Source organism: Phyllobates terribilis, unplaced genomic scaffold, assembly GCF_046119375.1.
Source record: "Phyllobates terribilis strain yellow unplaced genomic scaffold, ASM4611937v1 Scaffold_1__5_contigs__length_1240528914, whole genome shotgun sequence".
Taxonomy (NCBI): Eukaryota; Metazoa; Chordata; class Amphibia; order Anura; family Dendrobatidae; genus Phyllobates; species Phyllobates terribilis.
The window spans coordinates 325,290,831-325,304,227 of NW_027362761.1; the positions used below are offsets into that span (position 1 = coordinate 325,290,831).

General features: G+C 42.3%; 1 protein-coding gene across 1 annotated transcript in view; it reads left to right on the forward strand.

Moving 5' to 3' along the window:
- GALNT9 (polypeptide N-acetylgalactosaminyltransferase 9) overlaps positions 1 to 13,397 on the forward strand; it is a 746,930-nt gene that overhangs the window by 273,272 nt on the left and 460,261 nt on the right. Inside the window, exon 4 of the mRNA XM_073676039.1 lies at positions 6,118 to 6,292. Within this exon, the coding sequence (XP_073532140.1) occupies positions 6,118 to 6,292 (175 nt within the window). The remainder of the gene's footprint in view (positions 1 to 6,117; positions 6,293 to 13,397) is intronic.

Here is a 13,397-nt window from a genome sequence, read left to right on the forward strand (position 1 = left end):
TCCCTAATATAATATCGTCCCTATAAAGGTTACATACCTATCGCCGAGCAGGAGCCTAATCCCTGAATGTCCCTAAAGCTAGGCCCTAGATAGAGAAGGGATGGGGTGAGCACTAGTCAGGCCACACTACAAACTAAAAGACAGGTAAACAAAAAAAGGGGATACACTTAGCTTGAACAGACACCAGAGAGATAACGCCAACTGTCCTCCAAGGGCACCAAAGAAGAAAGCCGACTGCTAGTGCTCCAAGCCTGCACAGAGGTACATAGAACTATCACCGGCGACTCTCTGGAGAAACTGAGAGTTTTTAACTACCAAGCAAGAGCGTGTCAATCAGCAGCAGAAAGTGGAGGTTGCTGCTGGATCCTAAAGGAAGAAGGATATAACTACACCACAGAGATGAGAGAATCAAGAAGGCATCTGCAATGCCAAGGGCAGTGACTTTCTACAGCTGGATCCAGAGTGACTGTCTGTTACACCTGACACACCCGTGACAGCACCCTGCCTTCTACGAGTAGTCTCCGGATACTCAGGACCAGGTTTCTCAGGATAAGAGGTGTGGAACGAATGAACCAGCATGGAGGCATTCACCTCTGATGCCGAAACTCACATCCTTTCCTCTGGACCATAACCTTTCCAGTGCACCAAGTACTGTACGGAACGATGCTGGAGGCGAGAATCTACAATCTTGAAATCTGAAACTTCAAATTACCATCAACCATGACTGGGGGCAGCAGCATGGGAGAGGATTCAAGAGGTTCTACATATTTCTTGAGCAGAGACCTGAGAAACACATTGTGGATCTTAAGGGCCTGAGGTAGCTCAAAACGAAATGCTGCTGAGTTAATGATGGCGGTTATTTTATAGGGACCAATAAATCTAGGTCCCAGCTTCCAGGAAGGAACCTTCAACTTGATATTCCTGGTAGACAACCACACAAAGTCATTCATACTTAGGTCCAGACCTGGCGAGCGTTTCCTGTCAGCCATACGTTTGTACCTGTCTCCCATGATCTTCAAATTACTCAGAACCCCCCGCCACACAGAGGAAAGCGATGAAGCAAAACATTCCTCCTCAGGAACTCCCAAAGCCCCCCCCCCACTAAAAATACCAAGCTGTGGATGGAAACCGTATGCACCAAAGAACGGTGACCTGCCGGTAGATTCTTGGTGATAATTATTAATAGCAAATTATGCCAACGGTAAGTAAGATGCCCAATCCTCCTGGTTTTCCGAGACAAAACACCTGAGATAAGACACTAAATTCTGATTAATTCACTAGGTCTGTCCGTTTGACTGAGGATGGAAGGCAGAGGAAAAGAACAGCTTCACCCTAAGTCGAGTACAGAAAGCTTTCCAGAACTTAGAAACAAACTGGGTCCCCCGATCTGACACCACATCAGAGGGAACCCCATGAAGCTTCACGATCTCATTTACAAATACCTGAGCAAGAGTCTTGGCATTTGGAAGTGCCGGTAATGCCCAGCGCAGTGACCTTCTACATCCGGATCCAGAGCGACTGTCTGTCACACCTGACACACCTGTGACACATTGGAATGAAATGAAAAGCTATGTCAGGAGAGCCAGGAGGACCCCACTGCTGACACAGAGGCATAAAAAAGCTAGGCAGTTTGCCAAAATGTACACTACCGTTCAAAAGTTTGGGGTCACCCACACAATTTTGTGTTTTCCATGAAAACTCATACTTTTATTTATCAAATGAGTTGCAAAATGATTAGAAAATATAGTCCAGACATTGACAAGGTTAGAAATAATAATTTATTTTAGAAAGAATAATTTTCTCCTTCAAACTTTGCTTTCGTCAAAGAATGCTCCCTTTGCAGCAATTACAGCATTGCAGACCTTTGGCATTCTAGTTGTTAATTTGCTGAGGTAATCTTGAGAAATTTCACCCCATGCTTCCTGAAGCCCCTCCCACAAGTTGGATTAGCTTGATGGGGACGTTTTGCGTACCATACGGTCAAGCTGCTCCCACAACAGCTCAATGGGGTTGAGATCTGGTGACTGCGCTGGCCACTCCATTACAGATAGAATACCAGCTGCCTGCTTCTTCCCTAAATAGTTCATGCATAATTTGGAGGTGTGCTTTGGGTCATTGTCCTGTTGTAGGATGAAATTGGCTCCAATCAAGAGCTGTCCACAGGGTATAGCATGGCGTTGCAAAATGGAGTGATAGCCTTCCTTATTCAAAATCCCATTTACCTTGCACAAATCTCCCACTTTACCAGCACCAAAGCAACCCCAGACCATCACATTACCTCCATCATGCTTGACAGATGGCGTCAGTCACTCTACCACCATCTTTTCAGTTGTTCTGCATCTCACAAATGTTCTTCTGTGTGATCAAAACACCTCAAACTTTGATTTGTCTGTCCATAAAACTTTTTTCCAATCTTCCTCTGTCCAATGTCTGTGTTCTTTTGCCCATATTAATCTTTTCCTTTTATTAGCCAGTCTCAGATATGGCTTTTTCTTTGCCACTTTGCCCTGAAGGCCAGCATCCCGGAGTCGCCTCTTCACTGTAGATGTTGACACTGGCGTTTTACGTGTACTATTTAATGAAGCTGCCTGTTGAGGAGCTGTGAGGCGTCGATTTCTCAAACTAGAGACTCTAATGTACTTGTCTTGTTGTTCAGTTGTGCAGCGGGGCCTCCCACTTCTCTTTCTTCTCTGGTTAGAGCGTGTTTGTGCTCTCCTCTGAAGGGAGTAGTACACACTGTTGTAGGAAATCTTCAGTTTCTTGGCAATTTCTCGCATGGAATAGCCTTCATTTCAAAGAACAAGAATAGACTGTCGAGTTTTCCATGAAAGTTCTCTTTTTCTAGCCATTTCCAGATTCTCAACTAGCTCAAAGGAAGGTCAATTTTATAGCTTCTCAAATCAGCCAAACCATTTTCAGCTTGGCTAACATACTTGTGCAAGGGTTTTCTACGGTTTTAAAAAACATCCATTAGCCTTCTTACACAGTTAGCAAACACAATGTACCATTAGAACACTGGAGTGGTGGTTGTTGGAAATGGGCCTCTATACACCTATGTAGATATTTCAATAAAAACAAGATGTTTGCAGCTAGAATAGTCATTTACCACATTAACAATGTATAGAGTGTATTTCTGATTAATTTAATGTTAGCTTCATTGAAAAAAATGTGCTTTTCTTTCAAAAATAATGAAATTTCTAAATGACCCCAAACTTTTGAACGATAGTGTACGTAAGTAAGCCAAAATCCTTCTGGGAAAGCGTCTTGTGGACAGATGAGACCAAAATAGAGTTTTTTGCTAAAGCACATCATTCTACTGTTTACCGAAAATGTAATGAGGCCTACAAAGAAAAGAACACAGTACCTACAGTCAAATATGGTGGAGGTTCAAAGATCTTTTTGGGGTTGTTTTGCTACCTCTGGTACTGGGTGCCTTGACTGTGTGCAAGGTATCATGAAATCTGAAGATTACCAAAGGATTTTGGGTCGCAAAGTAGTGCCCAGTTTCAGAAAGCTGGGATTGAGTCCTAGGTCATAGGTCTCCAAGCAGGACAATGACCCCAAACATACTCCAAGAAGCACCCAGAAATGGATGGTAAGAAAGTGCTGGAGAGTTCTGAAGTGGTCAGCAATGAGTCTGGATCTAAATCCTATTGAACCCCTGTGGAGAGATCTTAAAATTGTTATGGGGAGAAGGCACCCTTGAAATTTGAGAGACCTGGAGCAGTTTGCAAAAATAGAGTGGTCCAAAATTCCATTTGACAGGTGTAAGAAGCTTGCTGATGGTTTATTGGAAGCACTTGATTACAGTTATTTATTCCAAAGGGTGGGCAACCAAATATTAAGTTGAGGGTGCCAACAATTTTGTCCAGCTCATTTTTGGAGTTTTGTGTGAAATTGTGTTTAATTTGCCTTTTTTCCCTCTGTTTTATTGTGTTGTTTCAATACACACAAAGAAAATAAAAATGTGTATAACAAAACATGTGTAATTGCAATAATTTTATGGGAGAAATAGTTCATTTTCTTGAACAACTTCAAGGGTGTCAACACATTTGGACAGGACCCTATCTATCTGTCGGTCTGTCACGGAAAGAGGAAAAAAGTCCCTTTGCCATGTAAACTTCTGTCTGTCTATCTATCTATCTATCTATCTATCTACCTATCTAAAACTGACATCTTTTTCCCACTTTGTGAAATAGATAAGCAAATGAAACCATCAAGCAATAGATTGTTCTCATTGGGAAGACACTTCAGCATAATTTAGAATGTCTCAAGTTGTCCCATGATCATTGTAAAAAACACTACTCAGTTACAGATTTATGGACTGGATAGGCTGATTTTATCTATAAACCTCTAGACTTAATTAATGTTTTTGCACGTTAGATGATATACCTGATGCAGATAGTAAATAATCATTTCTGAAATTGGTGGCTTCACAAGTTTTGGCAATACATTCACTGTAATAGCAGGAATTGTTAACAAATGTAATTCAAGGAGTTTTAGTCCGTGCTGTTATTATTACAGATATAAAAATATTGTTCTCTTACAGCAATTCTGCCAGGTAGACAATTGATTTTCTTCTCTCTTTCTCTGGTAACATAGATGTTACGACTAATTGACAACTGTTATTTCGTCTGTTAGTTGCTATCGTATTAATATATCAAAATCTTGAGCTTGAGATTGCATTGTTATAAAGATAATATTTAAAGGGATTGTCTGCATTTGTAGACATCATAGAGAAGGAAACCCATCTTAGGACCCCTCTCTTTGAGCCCGAATGGAAAGTAACTGTAAGAGCGCATTCTGACCTGGCAGACTTGTGCATTGCATGTATTACTTGGATAGTAATTTCATAGAATGACCACCATGTATTGCCCCATTTTAGCGGCAACACCCGGTAGACACTACTTTACTTGTAAAATTAATCATTTACTGAGGGCTCTGTGAGTAAGATCTGCAAATAACTCATATATAAAGGGGTTGCCTCTAATGGGATGAAACAATCACTGGTACATATGCATAATAAAAATATTCTAATCAGCCCAACATAGAATTGATCTATGGAAAGTTCAAACAGTGAAACTTTGCATTTGGATTAACTTAAAATGTAAAGCATCCACCCTTCGTTCTGAGAAAAAAAGCACATTGCAGGAGAAATGGAATTTTATCTAGATTTCAATTAAGGAAACGTGTTGAATTGCAGATTTGCTTTAAAAATGAGGCATAATGAGTTGGTATATGTATACTAAAGGTCCATTTAGACAAGCGAATAATCACTTTAATTCAAACGCAATATAGTCATACTATGTAAGTGGGGTGAACAAATGAACTACATGTCCCAAAACGCTCATTTATCAGGCATGGAAAAGTTTATGCGAGCAACAAAATTATCGCTGCTTGCTCCTTGATGGTGCAATGTAAATGGAAATTGTTGGTTTGTTCAATGATACCCAAAATGCTTTAGGAGGCATGTTATGCAAGTTAATTGTAGTCACTTGAACTCTTCTGATTGGTTGATCAGGCATAGCTCCAATTTTGTGTTTTGAAAGTTGATCACCTACAGTTGGAGTCAATTTTTTTTTTCAATGCCTTTTCTACACCTCCACTACCAATTATCTTCAGTGTGAGTACAGTGAATGACGATCAATTGAGCGCTTACATGATCGAATGCTTGTCTGACATTTATTATAGATCGTTTATTACTCGCATCATTAATCGCTTACACAATTATCTACTTATCTAAATGGACCTTTAGTTTTCTTCCAGTTGGAGTTTGCAACCCACCCTTAGCAGAGATACAATATCACATCTCTGACCAGTATATATGAGTAGGGCTTCATTGTCTAACTTGAATTTTTGAGTTGGAAGCTAGTTTTCAATGCGCCCCAATTAGAACAATATGACTCTACTAGACAGGATGTTGTCACTTGCATTAAAGGTGACAGCAAATAGCCGATTATTTGGGGCCAAAGTAAATATATTCATATTAATAACATCAATTACTGAGCAATTATATCTGGATTATCTAACTAGATAATCACATCAATATAATTTTCAACTATATTAATTATGTGATTACAGTAACATTTGTTCAACTAAATCCTTCCTTTGTTTCAGTTGAACTGAAATTTAATTTGGATCAATACGTGAATAAGAGATACCCTGGACTTGTGAAAATAGTTCGTAATACCAGACGGGAAGGACTAATTAGAGCGCGGATACAAGGATGGAAGGCAGCAAGTGCACCAATAGTTGGATTTTTTGACGCTCATGTAGAATTCAACACTGGGTGGTAAGGACACACTGTTCTATCAATATTCATTTTGTTAGCCCACCAATCTTTATGATAAATGTACAGTATTTACTGATTGAAATATGAAATTTATCAGCTCAGTTTTTCTTTTATTTTAAGTAGAAACAAGTTTAAAAACTTAATCATGAGATTGAATATTTCATATATCTGCACAATACTGTAAGTTTGACACTATCCAACTCTCATGAGTACATGGTGCTGAATAGATTGAAATTTATTAGCCTTTTCCTATTTCTCATGTATAGAAGAATCTATCATTTTAATTTAAAATAGCAAAGTAGCACATTTAGCATACATAAAGAAATCACAACAATACAAAACTTATTTCCTGTTGCCTCACTTTATGCTTCATTGTTATATGAGTAAATCATTTTTAGTTGAGAAGTGGAAAGGGAAGGATTTATGGAGCATTTCTCTTCCTCAGATTTGTTGGTGCTTTGAATGACTTCAAAACATCTCATAGTGCAGCTGATTTTCACAGCTACCACTCGCACCCGTGATAGTCTATAGGGTCATTCACATGTTTGATTTTTTTTGTGGACCGAGAGGTCTGCGGAAAATTGTGGAGACATATCCAATTGTGATCTGAGGGTTGAATCAAAATCGGCAATTCAGATCAATGTGACCATGAATAACATTCGACCAGACTCGGATAACTTGTGAGTGCGGTCCAATTTTCACAGACTGCCAGAAAGGAAAAGGTGGAGAATTTTTTTCTTTTAATTTCTCCATACACGAGAAAATTGGATGACATATGGACCACACTCTAATCAAAGTCTGATAAAACTCTGATCAGAGACTAATCAGAATGATTAGTCTGTTTTTCTTGTACATGGAAAAATCAGATGTCTGAATGAGCCTTTATTCATATATACAGGCTTAGACTGGCCCACGGAGAAACAACTGAATCCGCCGGTAGGCCTCAGTGCAGAAGTAAGTCACTAACCCCGCAACATGAGCAATAGTTGGCCCAATACATTTGATTCACTGACAAAGGCAGCTTCTCATCATTCATTCAACTACCTGACATGTTATTACATAGAAGCATAGCATAGGCAAATTTGTGGAAGAATAATATAATATTTTCATGTAGCTAAACAGTAGACCCCAAGAGTCTATGATAATGGTGGGCACATGCCAACCCAGTCCAACACTGCGTATAAAGTACCTTTAACATATTGGATTTTCATTCTGGAGATAACATTTAATAATTGAATGTCACATTACAGAATATTGGTTGTCCTTCTCCTAACTTAATAATATGGACTAATTATTAGTGTTGAGCCACCCCCATAGTGTTCGGGTTCGGTTCATCGAATACCGGGATGTTCGTGGAACTGTTCGTCGAACACCTTAGAGCACCGTCGAACACCGTCGAACACCGTTAAAACCAATAGCAGGCAAACAAAAACACATAGAAAACACCTTCAAAGGTGTCCAAAAGCTGACAAACTGCTCAGAAGACACTCTCTTTAAAAAAGCCAGCCGGCAATTCAGCATCGGTACCCGACAATTTAGAACAGACAGAATAGAGCATCACACATAGATTAGATAGATAGAAACATGTCAGTCACATATATAATAAGTACAGTGATAGTGTTTATTACTGTACTTGTCATTTAGTGTTAAAATAAAGGATTTATTTAAAAAAAAAATTGGCATGGGGTTCCCCGTAATTTTAGTCTTTAGCGGAGGTTAAGCAGACGGCTGGGGCAGATGTTTGAAGCCTGGGAAGGGGGTAATACCCACGGAGCTTCCCAAGCTACTAATATCAGCCCCCAGCTGAATACCTAGCCTTTACTAGCTATTAAAATGTGGGACCCAAAAAAAAAATGACGTGGGGTCCCCCCTATTTTAATAGCTAGCAAAGGCTAGGCAGACAGCTGGGGGCTGATATTAGTAGCCCAGGAAGGGTGCCATGAATATTGGCCCCGTCCCTGGCTAGAAACACCAGTCGTCAGCCGCCCCAGAAATGGCGCATCCATAGGATGCGCCAATTCTGACACTTAGCTTCGCTCTTCCCACTGCCCTGTAGCGGTGGCAGTGGGGTAATAGGGCTGGGGTTGATGTCAGCTTATAATGCCAGCTGACATCAAGCTCAGGTTAGTAATGAAGAGGCGTCTATAAGACACCCCCATTACTAACCCCATAGTCGAAGTTAAAAATAACACAAACACCCAGAGTAAAGTCCTTTAATTGAAATAAAGACACATTCCTTTAATGTTCTAAATTAAACCATACTTACCGTCACGCCCATTCCAGCTGAAGCCAACGATCTCCTGCAATAAAAATAAAATAATAAACCAACCTCATCCTTACCTTTCCATGGTTCCCAGGATGGCTTCAGCTCTGCTACATTGACATGACAGGCTGGATCGCAGCAGAAAGCTGCTATCCAGCTTGCCATGCCGCAGACACTGAGAAGTGCAGTCATGCTTGCGCTCCTCAGTGTCTCACTGTGACGGCATCCAGATGAGCCGAGTTCATGTCTAATGAACTCAGCTCACCTCATGCATGTCACTGACAGCGTGGGAGAATTCTCCTGCGCTCAGCGCTTGAGCAGGAGAATTCTCCCTTGCTGGGATGGCATTGAGATGACAGGCTGGATCGCAGCTGAGCGCTGCCATCCAGCATGCCATCCTTCATAGACACTTCACAGCGCAGGCATGCTTGGCTCTGCAGTGTCTCTGAAGGATGACAAGCTGGATGGGGGGCCCAGAAATTATGTTAAATTATTTTAACAGTTCACAATTAGACCCTTTCACTTCAAACGAATTCTACTATTGATTACTACCTATTACCATACGTTTTTCCATTGCTAGATAGGTTGAGGTCACTTGGCCATTATTAAGACTGTGTTTGCATTGAAGAGCTCATTAGCGGTTCAATACAGTTCTAGGAGACCACTGAGGCATTAGAGGCTTTGCAGTGTTGCAATTCGCTTCAAATTTATTCAGCCAGAATCAATTTTTTGGGTAGAATTTAGCGAAGCCCACAGATTCAAATTTCGAATAGTTCAATCATCTCTAATTAGTCCCTATTACTTATTTAGATTATGGGATTGATTCTCAACCAATGATATGTATACCGCAAGGTGTACATTATATGCTATCATCTCTAAGGAGTACTTGTACTATACTAAATGAACATTGCACAATATATTGTAATCTGTTTCACTATCATCTATCACATGATCTAGGCCTCTTAAGTAGTGATGAGCGAGCACTAAAATGCTTGGGTACTCGTTGCTCGGGTTGAGCAAATTGCAATACTCTGGTGCTCGACCCGAGCAACAAGCCCAATGTAAGTCTATGGGAAACGCAAGCATTTTTCAGGCGGCTCCCCCCGGCGGTCTGCAGAGGGCCTAATAATTGCCCAAATCGATGGGAACTGTGCTCAAATGATATGGGAACGGCATGGGGAAGACCCCTGGATGCATCTCTGACTCCCAGATCACTGCTGTCAGCAACTTGGTCAGAGTATTAGGCCACTTTTACGGACTCAAAATAAAACATACAAAAACAAAACCAAAATGGATTTTCCTGGGAAATATGTTAAGGAACATCCTTTCCAGCGTAATGACTTGTATATAAGGCAAAATAAATAAAAAACAAAAATACTCCTCCACAACTTGGGCTATGTTCATACGTAGCATTTTTGATGCGTTTTTGCACTTTTGAATTGCTTTCAACTAAGACAAATGCATTCACTGGGAAATGTAATTTTAACATTTTACAACCTTATCTGGCCATGTGGTGTGTGACACATCATCAGACACATGCATACAGTGCTGAAAAGACATGGGAACAGCATGGGGAAGATCTCTGGAAGCATCTCTGACTCCCAGGTAACTGCCTAAAAGTGATCCTTGGCACATCCGAAGATGCCTCCCGCATACACCTGTCATTGCAGACTTGCAACAATCACTGTCCACGTCCTTGTCCCACTGCAGCGTTCATTTGTCCCTACCCCATTCCTTGGAATGCAAGCGCAAGTATACAGGCAACCACCCACCCACCCACAGGCTGCAATACTATACTGCCAAATTTTTGACTGCTGCTTGCACTTGAAATGTGTCCTTTTAGGCTCGTGGAGGCGGAAGCTTTTCACAACCTCATGCCGGCGGCGGCCGGGTGTCCATACTCGGTCCCCAGCCACCACTATATTTCCCGGTATCCCCTCCTCCTTCGACAAGCACGGGTCCCACAACATTACCCGTGCCCTCCCCAGTGCACTTACTGGGAAGGACCGCCTAACCACAAACAGGTGGCCAGGTGAACGTGGCCAGGGACGGTACGGAGCCAGTCCACAACTTTTTTTGCTAAGAGTTGTATTTAGCTCGGTGAAAGGACTGGCATCGAGGGAAACCGTATGTACCCTGTGTGTCATTTCTCCCAGGAAGTCCTGTAATTGAGCTTGTTGCAGAAGCAATGGCAGCCCATCCAACATCAACTCACACTTGTCGGTGGTGCTTTGACACACACATCTTTCTTTGTGCATTTAATTTCTTGAATACAGAGTTGGACAATGGCCTGATTTGTAATGCTTTTTGAGAAATAACATGAATAAGCATGGCCGAGCCACATTAAAAAAGCAACCATAGAGTGTCCGGGAATCTTACCCCACACTTTTCTTAGCCAGGGCTGCTTCTCGGTGGGGTTGGACGGGCCCACCAGAGAACCGGAGACTCCTCCGGCGGGCACTGGCTTCTCCTTCAGGAGAGTTCATAGTGCCGAGGTGAGGCCATGATGATGATAGAGGCCACCATCTGCTTAGTTTTCTGTTCCTTGCAATGCAAGTGCAAGTATGCAGCCAGCCACCCATGCACCCACAGGCCGCAACACTAAACTGCCAGATTTCTGGGCAGCTCTTTGCACTTGAAATATGGCCTTTTAAGCTCGGGGAGGCGGAAGCTTTTCACAACCTCATGCTGACAGTTGCCGGGTGTCCATACTCGGTCCCCAGCCGCCACTATATTTCCCAGTATCGCCTCCGCCTTCCACAAGCACGGGTCCCACAACATTACCCGTGCCCTCCCCAGTGCACTTACTGGGAAGGACCGCCTAACCTCAAACAGGTGGACAGGTGAACGTGGCCAGGGACGGTACGGAGCCAGTCCACAACTTTTTTTGCAGAGAGTTGTATTTAGCTCGATGAAAGGACTGGCATAGAGGGAAACTGTATGTACCCTGCGTGTCATTTCTCCCAGGAAGTCCTCTAAAGCTGCTTGCACTTGAAATGTGGCCTGAACATTACTGCTGGTACTTTTCTGTGGGAATTTGCTTGCCTCCTACCAGTCTCGAATATTTCCAGCAAACTATGGTACGACGCCATGGTATTAGCACTGCCCCCAGTAGCAGTAGTGAAGCCATCCCCAATTTCCTTCTCAGGAATTTTATTTGGTAAACTGAGTGGCTGCCCAAATACATTTTTTCACAAAGGAGCTGAATATAGAGTGGCAGTAGGTGCAAGTTTCTCCAGCCTGTTAGATATTAGAGGGTGAACGGCAGCACATTGGATCAGTGGTTAGCACTGAAGCCTTGCAGCGCTGGGACACTGGGTTCAAATCCCAGCAAGGACAACATCTTCAAGGATTTTGTATGTTCTCCCCGTGTTTGCGTTTGTTTCCTCCTCAGTAAAAAAGCAGCCATAGAGTGTCCGGGAACCTTCCCACACACTTTTCTTAGCCAGGACTGCTTTTCGGCAGGGTTGGACGGTCCCACCAGAGAATCCTCTGGTGTGCCTTGGCTTCTACCTCAGGAGAGTTCATGATAGCGCTATCTTTGCAGCTGCTATGGGGCTCTTGAGCGCGTGAAAAAGGTTAGCCCTCAGAATCAAATCCTCTGGTGGGCACAATGTTTTTCAATCTGAAACAGCTTCTCAGTGGGAGTTGCATTTTACCACAGCCATATTCTTTAGCTCGTTGAAAGGACTGGCATAGAGGGAAAACGTATCGACCCCGGCTGTCATTTCTCCGTCACCAGGTTCCACCCATTGTCACACGACCATGCCTGTCTGTATGTTCAGCGATCAGAGCCACAGATCAGGCTGCTGTTACAGCTTTCCAAGACTCTGCAGCACTGGGCGGTTTGTCAATTAAGCATTAAGCATGTTATCTTCAGCACAGCCTGTTGCCGCTTGGCCAAGGCAGTGCTGCAGTGCTGTCAGCTTGTGACTGATGTGATCACTTCGGAGATGGAGGAGGAGGTGCAGGAGCTGAACAATGTGATTACATTGAGGTTAAATTGGTGACACTGTTTTTTATACTAAAGAAAGATCCTATTGTTTTGTTTATTTTACATTATTTTTTAAGACAAAAGCATTCACCGGGAAATGTCATTTTAACATTTTACAACCTTATCTGGCAATGTGGTGTGTGACACATCATCAGACACATCCTTTTTTATTTATGATGGAGGGACTCTAAAAGTCATAAAGCCTATTTTTACAGGGACATCAGACGGCCCTTACTATTCTTAAAAGGTCAGCAGTCGGCCCTAGCTATTGTTAGAGAGCCATCAGCCGGCTACGCTTTGTTGTTCCCATTATTAACAAGTGGGTCTCCTATACTGTTATTGCGTATCCAGTGACTGAAAGGGCTGCCAAAAATTTGGACGCAACCCAATACGCTTTTGAAGAGACATAGAGGAGGGTCTCAGTAAAAAAAATGTTCCCATTATAAAGGAGGGGGTCTCCTATAGTGGTAATGTCCATGCTATGGCTGCAAGGGCTGCCAAATTTTGGGAAAAACCCCACTAAGAATTTAAAGACACACAGAGCAGGGCCACAGTAACAAGGTACAACATGTTCCCATTAGAAAGGAGAGGGTCTGCTATACAGTTATAGGGTATGCAGTGAGTCCAACGGCTGACCAATTTTAGGAAAAACCCCAATAAGAATTTAAAGACACACAGAGCAGGGCCACAGTAACAAGTACGACATGTTACCATTAGAAAGGAGAGGGTCTGTTATACAGTTATAGGGTATGCAGTGAGTCCAACGGCTGACCAATTTTAGGAAAAACACCACAAAGAATTTAAAGAAACATAGAGCAGGGCCACAGTAACAAGGTACGACATGTTCC